At 42.4% G+C, this 9,472-nt stretch overlaps 1 protein-coding gene across 1 annotated transcript; it reads left to right on the top strand.

The window, feature by feature from the left end:
• The first annotated feature begins 867 nt into the window (after window positions 1-867).
• On the top strand, window positions 868-6,086 carry C4H15orf40 (chromosome 4 C15orf40 homolog). Its single transcript, XM_072148329.1, has 4 exons — window positions 868-1,106; window positions 2,644-2,770; window positions 3,305-3,432; window positions 5,807-6,086. Exons 1-4 carry the CDS (start codon window positions 1,011-1,013, stop codon window positions 5,900-5,902), a joined length of 447 nt encoding a protein of 148 aa, XP_072004430.1. The 5' UTR covers window positions 868-1,010; the 3' UTR covers window positions 5,903-6,086.
• Window positions 6,087-9,472: the final 3,386 nt, after the last annotated feature.

Below are 9,472 nucleotides of genomic sequence, written 5' to 3'. Positions count from 1 at the left end.
CAAAAATAGAGCATGCTGCGATTTTGACGCGCGTGCAAACGAACGCAAGCACGCGCGTTGAAAACCACGCAAATGGAGAAAGACCCATTGAATACAATGGGACAGAGTGCAATGCGAGTTCTGAGCGTCAAATGCACGCGCAGAACTAGCGCGTGAAAAACGCCAGTGGAGAAGGGGCCTTAGGCTATCTGCAAATGTGGCAAATTACCTGCAGATTTTATGTGCTGAATCTGTCGTGGAAAATACATAGTGTATTAAAATAGCATTAATGTCAATATGATTTAGAAAAAGTCATGTGGATGATGCATTTTTTCCAAAAATGTGGCTCAACGTGGAATATAAAATTATAGTGAAAAAACGTAAATCGGTAAAAAAAAGCAGTGGAAGTAACACAAATCCACATGCATAATGCACATATATTGCAAGTAATTGATGCAGATTTTCCTGATGACAAATTTGTGGCATTTTTGTTGTGTTTTTAAACGCACCTAAGCGCACGTGGGAGGGGGTTTGGCCAAAAAGCATATTCGCTTCTAATGAAACTAAACATACTGCATATGCGCTGTGGAAAAAAAAAACCTTCTACTTGGGTTTTGGTTGCACTTAAAAACGCCACCGGGGAATGCACCTTCACCGTGACCGGGTGCAAACACCTGTATGGGGTCCGTGATACGGCTGCTAATTGTCCGTCCAGATCACGGCCCCCAAGACGGTCTTGTGTATGAGGCCTTACAGTGGAGGTGTGTGGGTGCAGGAGATTAGGGACACAGTTAAGGACATCCATATGTGCAGTGGTGTGGCACGGGGAATGTGATGTCCCCTTCTGATAGCAGCTTCCCCCTCCATGGCTTTATCACTGTCCGTATGTGCATATCCTGAGCGCCATTCAGGTGAATGTATCTCCACAGCCGCGGCCTAGCAGACACACAAAGCCGGGCACACACATTACTGTGCCGCGGGGAGGCGCCTCACTACAGCCCGACAGCGCCCCCGTGTGTCACAGGGCGTCCATGCTGGCCCGAGTATACCGCACGGTGACTGCTCCCCGCCGGGCCGCAGCTGTTAGAGGACGTGTTCACACCATGCCGCGGAAGGAGAGCAAAGAGGTGACCGCGTGTGACGCGCTGCTCCGGGGGCTGTGGCCACTCGAGCCCCGCTGCTTCCCGGGCACAGTCTTTTCTTCCTATTATGATCTCCTCGCTGTGTGGAGGGTGTGCACTGCCCTGGCTGGTGGTGGCGCTATTGTCCGTTACCGCAGGCACCCTAGGTCAGAGGTCACATTGAGTCCCTGTAGACAGCCTGTGGTCAGAAAGCTGCAGGCGAGGGTATGGAGGTGCTGGGGTCAGTATTGTCGCTGACAATCCTTCCTTAGCGGAATCTAATTATATATTCTTATTTTTTACCTGATCACTGTAATCTGATGGGAATTTTTTTTCTAACATTTGCAAAGCTATTTAGTAACAAAAAATCCGTGAGACAATCAAGAACTGAACAGTGCGTGGCTGATTGTCACTTGTCATGTGTATCTGCCCTTAAAGGCGGTCCCCTACTTAAGAACACCCCACTTACAGACGACCCCTAGTTACAAACGGACCTCTTGATGTTGTTAATTTACTGTACTTTAGCCCTAGACTACAATAATCACCTGTAACAGTTATCTTAGGTATCTGCAATGAAGCTTTATTGCTAATCCTGGTTCCAACATTTTTAAAATCCAATTTGTCACAGAGGCCAAAAATATTAATTATAAAAAAAATTTATAAAGTATACAGTTCCGACTTACTTAAGTCAACTTAAGAACAAATCTTCAGATCCTATCCTGTACGTTACCCGGGGACTGCCTGTATGTATGTATTTTCCTATATACTTATCAATTCCTCACTGTTTAGAATCATCATATGCTGACGCTTGTACACCATTATGGAAGGCTGCCCCTACGGCGCCACAGGATACATCAAGAGGTGTCATTGTCAACGGTGTGTTTACTTGACATTAACAAAATCAAAATGTTAACACATTGTTAACACCACTGTAACCTTGAGTTATGTAAACCCAAATGTTAACAGCAATGCAATTAGTAAAATCCCCTCTCCTCAGCCTGAGTAGCCTTCTGATGTATCTGGTGGGTACCTGCGCCTGCTGGCCAACACTACACCAGCTGCCCAATTATTTCCTGAAGATGGACAACCCCTTTAATGTGTTTCTCATGTTATAAACAGCCAAATACACTCAAACTGTATGCTTCAATGGCAACTCATGTCTGGTCCCCATTGAAATATTCCAGCTGGAACAAAGTATTGATCAAAATCTTTTCATTATACTTTTCCCTGTAACAATCTGGTTCTGAATTTTAAATACCAATGTCAATATTCACCAATATACTCCTGTGTGTGACCCACTGGGGGCTCATACACTATTATGGCAAGTGGCCCTCCGCTGCCACTTACCTCTGATTAAGGGTGGTGGCACACGTTAGCGTTTTAAACCCGTTTTTAAGCGTGCATGCATTTTTTTAACGGTCTGCTTTAAAATGTCCCCAAAACGGGTTCAAAATGCCAGGTGTGCCACTACCCTCAGTAGTGCTTTATGTTATCTATAAAACTGAAGTTACCGTATACTGAATAATGTAATTCTCTTTTACAGGGAAAGGGACAGAAGAAGGGGTTGGCACAGCCGGCCCATCCTACAGGTCCTGTTGTACTAGATAAAAGTGGTTGTGTCCTGATATCTGTACATGCCAAACCTGGTTCCAAGCTGAATGCTATCACAGGTAAATAACAGTCACATATGCTTCCTGCGTTAGGGTACATAAGGGTATATTCACATTGCATTAGACCCTCGTTTGTTTTTGATGCAGTATTAAATATTCGTGTTCCAACTGCAAAAATATTACATACAATCTTCTACACTACAACCGGTTCTGCTGTGGTTTGTACAGGGGTATGGGAGGGTCTGAATTGTGTCTGTGCTTTCTTCACAGTACCTGAACAAGTCCATTTGGCTGCACCAGTACTCTGAGTATAGTTTCAGCCTGGGAAATAATGAATAAATGCATTGCACGGGCAGCAGACTATAAAATAAATGCAAGTATAGGCATGCGGCCAGGATGTGCCCGATCAGCACAGAATACGGAAACAACTCTTATTTCTATTGTGTGCAATCAATATGCAAAAATAATAGCTGTACCGTCAGATGCATTTCCTTACTCTCCTAACATGTTTTTGACAACACTCCATTTTCCTTGTTATTTGGAGATGACTCCCACATTCGCTGTTTAGTCAATGACATTATTATATCCGTACAGATGTGACGACAGAGGCCGTGGGAGTTGCAATTGCAGCTCCTCCATCTGAAGGAGAGGCAAATGCAGAATTATGCCGCTATCTGTCAAAAGTCCTAGAAGTAAAGAAAAGCGAAGTTAACCTTGATAAGGTAAGGCCTTACATATATATAGGTGCATGCAAAATACCTAAGGAAGGCAGGGTCTATATGAGGTGCAGAGGTAGCACTGGTGACTGTACAGATCCCAAATAAGCCATTGATATAATAATAATGACAAATACTAAACAGAGCTTGCGTTAAACAGTAATTATCAGAGCAAAGGAGTTTTATGTTATGGACAGATATTGGGCATCAAAACTACACAAAGATTCACATCAAAAACTGTACAGAATAAGTTGTTGCTAATTTTCTGTTAGGAATACTTGCAAATCCAAACTAGCATATTCCTAATTGTCCTTATTTAGTCACAATGAACTTCATGAAGATCTGGATCATATTCACTGCAGGAAATTGTATATAAAGTCAATTCAAAGTCAAGTGTGATCTAACACCTAAAATCATATAAATGATGTGTACACATAATACATCTGTTTACAATACACTACATATACCGTATAAGAAATGTGCGGAAAATACAAACTCTGCTTATAATCGAGTCTATAATAAAATAAACTCAGTAACTAATAGCCTGCCTGGTTAGAAATGTTTAAAACTGTAAAATTTTATTCAATATTAATTTAAAACGTTTATTTCTGAAACTAGTCTCCTTTGGATAGAGTATCCCAATTTATTCAGGCATTGGCCAATGATGAGGACTAGTGTTAGTGGTCTATAGCCCCCCGGCTAGCGAGCTAATTGTTGGGGATCAAGTCTAGTGGGACAGGTTTGATACAGTCCCACACGACTGGATTGTGGGCGCTGATGTATTCAGTCAGCCCCAAGGGATTAAGCAGTATGCCCTTCCTAACACCTAACGCGTTTCTGCATCACTTTGTATAGTGGGATGCGTCCTCAGAGGAGCTCTGGTATGTTAATTTCGGTGTGACACCGACAGCATTTCCCCCCACTCAGTACTCACTTTTCTGATGCCCCCAGCAGGTCCTCTTTTTGCTTCCTGTGACAGGTACAAGCACACAGCTGACATCATAGCGTGTGCGCAGCCAGCACACAAGGATCTGGCGCATACACTATGACAGCAGGAGGTGTAGAGTTGGACAAAAAAAATCTTAAGAAGCACGTAAATTATGAGCCACTATGATTCATTTGGCATTTATTAAAGGGAACCTACCATAAGAAATTGTGCTGAAAAACCTCACCTTGGCTTATACTCGAGTCAAGAAAAACCAAAGCACTCACCTTCTGACGCCCCCCCAGCAGGTCCTCTTCTATACACAGATGCTGCGCCGCCCGTCGCTGGGATAGTGATACAGCCGCTCACTGACATTCTACTATGTGCGGAGCATCACTGTATAGAAGAGGACCTGCCGGGAGGGCGTCAGTACACAGTTTGTTTTTTTCATACAGGCATTATATTGGGGGCAGGGGCTGGCAGGCTACTACAGAAGGTTTTTCCAGTTTATTGTGTTAAAGGGAACCTGTCACCAGGAGACCCATTTTTAGCACTCCCCCAGTCCCCACAGAGCATAGTACATACACTGCCAAAGTGTTTTTGTATTAAAAATAGGTTTTACAGAAAAAAAGATATGTTATATTGTACCTTTCATTAGCATCTGCTGTGTGACTAGGCAGTTGCCAAATGGGAGGGGCTGGAAAGGAGCAGTTCCCTCCCCTCCCTTGGGGAACAGCTTCTCCATGTGACTTTTTCAAATATATGAAAACACCCATCACTTGGCTTAGCGACGCCCCCTGCGCCTCTACAGCCAATCCCGAGTGAGGGGAGTTATTCATATATTTGAAAAGGTCACATGTTTCCCAAGGGTGGGGGGGAACTGCTCCTTTCCAGCCCCTCCCATTGGGCAACTGCCTAGTCACACAGCAGATGCTAATGAAAGGTACAATAGAACAAATCTTTTTTTCTGTAAAACCAATTTTTTTATACAAAAACACTTTGGCAGTGTATGTACTATGCTCTGTGGGGACTAGGCGAGTGCTAAAAATGGGTCTCCTGGTGACAGGTTCCCTTTAAATTTAGTGGTCTCAGCTTATACTCGGGTCAGCTTATACTTGAGTAAATACGGTAGGTCAATTTGTCAGTGAATGGAGGACCATCAATTACATGAAGGGGGTGTTCTAAAGCGGGAAAGCTTGAGTTCAGTGTTAAACTCTGTGCCTCCTTGACTTCATTAAACCACTTTACATATTGATTTGCTGGACGATGCCACCACAACAGGCCATGTAAGAAACGTAATCTAAAAGCTGCTCTGCTGCCTGACAACAGACTGGTAGTGGTTTACTAGGCCAAGTTCTGATGGCAGGTTTCCTTTAAGTATGTTTATATTAGAATAGACCTACCCCAGTGAATAACGTGATGCAGAAGCTAAGCTGACTAACATTATCATTCCAGGGTGGAAAAAGTCGGGAGAAAATAGTGAAGATCTCGGCTGCTATCACACCAGAAATTGTTTTAGAAAAACTAAAGAGTGAAGCTTCAAAAAGTTGAGGTTTTTCTACTATTGACCTTCTTTTTTTTTTTTTTTTATGTGCTGTAACTTGTTCCATTTCTTACAAACGTATTTTTTTTGATAATGTTAAAAAAAATGTAATAAGGAAAAAAAAATTAATTGCTAATGATCAGTTTTATCAAACCAAACATTTAAAAAGTGTTTCATATTTTGTGCATGTATGCTTTTCATGCTGGATAAGTAAAAATAAAAAAAAATCAAGCACAAAAACTGTTAAAGGGGTCGTGTCTAGTACTTTATTTGTCCCCAATCTTCTAAAGCAGCGGTTCAGTTCTCAACCTGTGGGTTGCAACCCTTTTGTAGCTCAAACAATCGTTTTACAGGGGTGAAATGTGTTTTCTGACACTATCTATTGAATAACAAAACGTACATGCATCTTTAAGGTTCACGTACTTTTGACCTGTGTGCTCCACCTCCCAGACGTTGGAAGAGTAATGACACGCTACACTGCCATCTTCTTCTCACAGGAGAGCTGCAGAAGACCGGAAAGGCCATGAGAGCATGGAAGGGGCCTTAGGCCTCTTGCCCATAAGTGAGGGCAGTCAGGGAAAAACGCTCAATGCGCTGAACAGAGCTCCCAAACCTATGTTCACTTGAATGAGCCGTCATTCTGAATACATTCCTGTTATCAGAGGTTCAGGGCAGGAGATCACTTGGTGCGATTTTCACTTACTGCACTTACTTGTGGCCATTGTGGGAGGGGGGGGGGATCTTCTCGAAGGATTGGCCTTTTTGAAAAGGTTTCACTGTACCGTATTTATTGGCCTATAAGGCGCACCTCTAATAAATGCCTGCTAAGACATCTAGGTTCATATATAAGGCGCACTGGAGTATAAGGCGCAGGATCAAATGTAGTACCTAAAAATGACCAGCAGCTCAAGCCAGCTACACTTCCCGGGAAACTTGCCTTCAGCGTGTCAGAGAGCTCCGATCTCAGAGGTATGGGCTGCTGGGGGTTAATGCAGGGTGATGCAGCAGGGGTTAAGCGGTCTCCCTCTGCCCCTTCTCCTTCCCTCCTCAGGCAGGGTGTTATTCCTGTGGGGTTCCCTGTGGCTCCTTCTCTTTCCCCTGTTACAGGGCTGTCAGGTATGGGGGATTGTTTACTGATGATGATGATTGCCTCTTGATTGGCACTATGGCAGCTCCGGTCTCTCTGTGCTAGGGGAGGGCAGGATGGGCACAATGTTAGTTGTGGTGCCAGGGCACTTCAGGAGCTAGGGAACCTGTATACTGTGTGGGAAGGTGCAGGAAATTTCTGGGGATGGAGCTATTCAACACTGGTTAATGTACAGTACATCTTGTCTGTAGTACATTTCTGTATAAGTTCATATATAAGGCGCACTGGCCTATAAGGCGCACTTTTGATTTCTGAGAAAATGAAAGGATTTTTGGTGCGCTTTATAGGCCGAAAAATACGGTACATATTTTTAAAATTTGCATCCACTCGGACACAAAACAGACCTTGACTGTCTCCACATGGATTCATGGAGCTTCATGCAGTCTGATTCCTCCAAATAACCACTTAAAGGGCGTCTACCTCCAGGCTCCATTAACACCTATGGAGCCTGGAGCCCCTCAGGCTCATTTGCATGCAGTCCTTCATCCTGGTGGTAGATGCCCTTTAAAAAGGCTTTATTCATAGTCTATGCCATAAATGCAGATCACACTTCATGAACACTGGGAAGTATCACACTTGCACAAATCTGTTTGTTTGTATAGAAGATCTGAAAATAGGTGAAGACTCCTGCTGGGGCCCTATCCATCAAGCATATGTGGCATATAAAAAAGTAGGTAGTGATAATTTAAAAACTTTGCTTGGTCCACAATGGTTAAACTTGGCAACAAATCTGTTACCTGTAAATGTAAAAAAAGAATGGCAGTAAACTATTTTGTTTACTGTGCTTATTCGATATTGAATTATCATATTAAAAGGTATTTAAAAGAAGTTTTATCTAGACAATACTTTATTTTCCACACAGACCAATGCAGTGTACAAATATGGATTACGATGACCTTCACTTTAGAGCAGTGCAAAAACAACTGAGCATATGCCTAAAGATAGGTGTAATTCTTCTAGTTTGAGCAATTACCATAGGAATTGCTGGCCATCTCTATACATGCAAACAAAAGGTTTTATATAAAAATAAAAACTAATAATGATCAGGGTAATATCTGCGATGCCCAGACTGATATTCTCCTTCTGTCTGATGAGATCGATCCTGTCTGTACTGGTTGTGGTTATTGCCCCATCCTCTGCCACCTCGCTGTTGGTTATAGCTGTTGTGGGACCAATCACGTCTTCCTTCCCAACCTCTCTGCCTGTTATCTCTATACCTGCAATCAACAGAAACTGATTAATACACCAGCAGAATCAAGTAAATCTTATATTATCATGCAGATATATGTTTATATAAAAATTGAACCACAAATGCAATGTATAAAGCCCTTCTAACAATCAGAGTAGGCAGGTAGCTCCTGCACAGAGCTAAACATTATAGCGAAGGCTCACAGCACAAGGGCAGATTCACACCTGCAGGTTTCAGTGATTTTTTTCACTAAAGCCTTTTTGTCTTATGGACACATACAGATTGGTTCAGTAATGCATCAGTGAAAAATTTCTCTGAAGCCTGGAAGAGAAAACTATTCTTTTCAATGGACTTTTCCAGACTTTTAGAATCAAAATTTTAGAACCTGTTGTTTTTTTGTCCACTGGGGAAAAAAAATGAACATAGAAAAGAATGGTTCAGCAAGGCATCAGTGAAAAATATGCCAATGCAAGTCCGTCCTAATACAGAAGATTTGAGATTGTTGATTTTTCATATGCAGAAAAAAAAGTTACCATATTTGCATGTATGTCACTGTATATGTATCAAATACAGTGGACTGGCAAATTATGAATGGTTGACTTTGACTGGCTGATAGAGTGCACCTCCTACTGGTTCTGGTCACCCTGGATACTGCACGTATGTATAAGGCAGCAGACGGTACACCACTGTATGCAACACATATTTTAAACATTCCCATAGACGTCTATGGGGTGTACTGGAGAAAATCGGACACGCTTAAAATTTTTTTTTTTTTTTTACGCCTCAATGTAAATATGAGGGTGGTTCAATAAGTACCCGTGTTACAAATGAAGACACCATTTAAAAAAATATATATATTTTTCAACATAGTCCCCTTTAAGACACTTCTCCCAACGTTCCTGCCATTTTTGTAACTCCTCCAAGAAATAGGATTTGTCGAACTCTCCAAAATACACATCTGTCTCGGCGATCACTTCCTCATTTGAGCTAATTTTTTTTCCCCCATGAGCCATTTCTTCATGTTAGGGAACAATAAAAAGTCACACGGAGCCAGATCAGGTCCGGCAGCAATTCATAATGAAATTCATGCAGTTTGACGGCTACAAAACCTTCTTTTTCGCTAAATGCGGCCGTGTCTCCTTCAATTATTTGTCGAAGCGGTCCAATAACTCGCTGTAGTATTGTACAGTCTTCCTCTTTCTAAAAAAATCCACGAGGATGATGCTGTTCGCATCCCAAACA

Source organism: Engystomops pustulosus, chromosome 4, assembly GCF_040894005.1.
Source record: "Engystomops pustulosus chromosome 4, aEngPut4.maternal, whole genome shotgun sequence".
In the NCBI taxonomy this organism is placed as follows: domain Eukaryota; kingdom Metazoa; phylum Chordata; class Amphibia; order Anura; family Leptodactylidae; genus Engystomops; species Engystomops pustulosus.
This window is presented reverse-complemented; position numbering and strand designations above follow the sequence as displayed.

Coding starts and splice junctions, on each gene's coding strand:
- C4H15orf40 (XM_072148329.1), top strand. CDS start 1,011: ATGCTGGCCCGAGTATACCGCACGGTGACTGCTCCCCGCCGGGCCGCA. Junction 2,771..3,304: donor CAAGCTGAATGCTATCACAG/GTAAATAACAGT, acceptor ATATCCGTACAG/ATGTGACGACAGAGGCCGTG. Junction 3,433..5,806: donor GCGAAGTTAACCTTGATAAG/GTAAGGCCTTAC, acceptor TTATCATTCCAG/GGTGGAAAAAGTCGGGAGAA.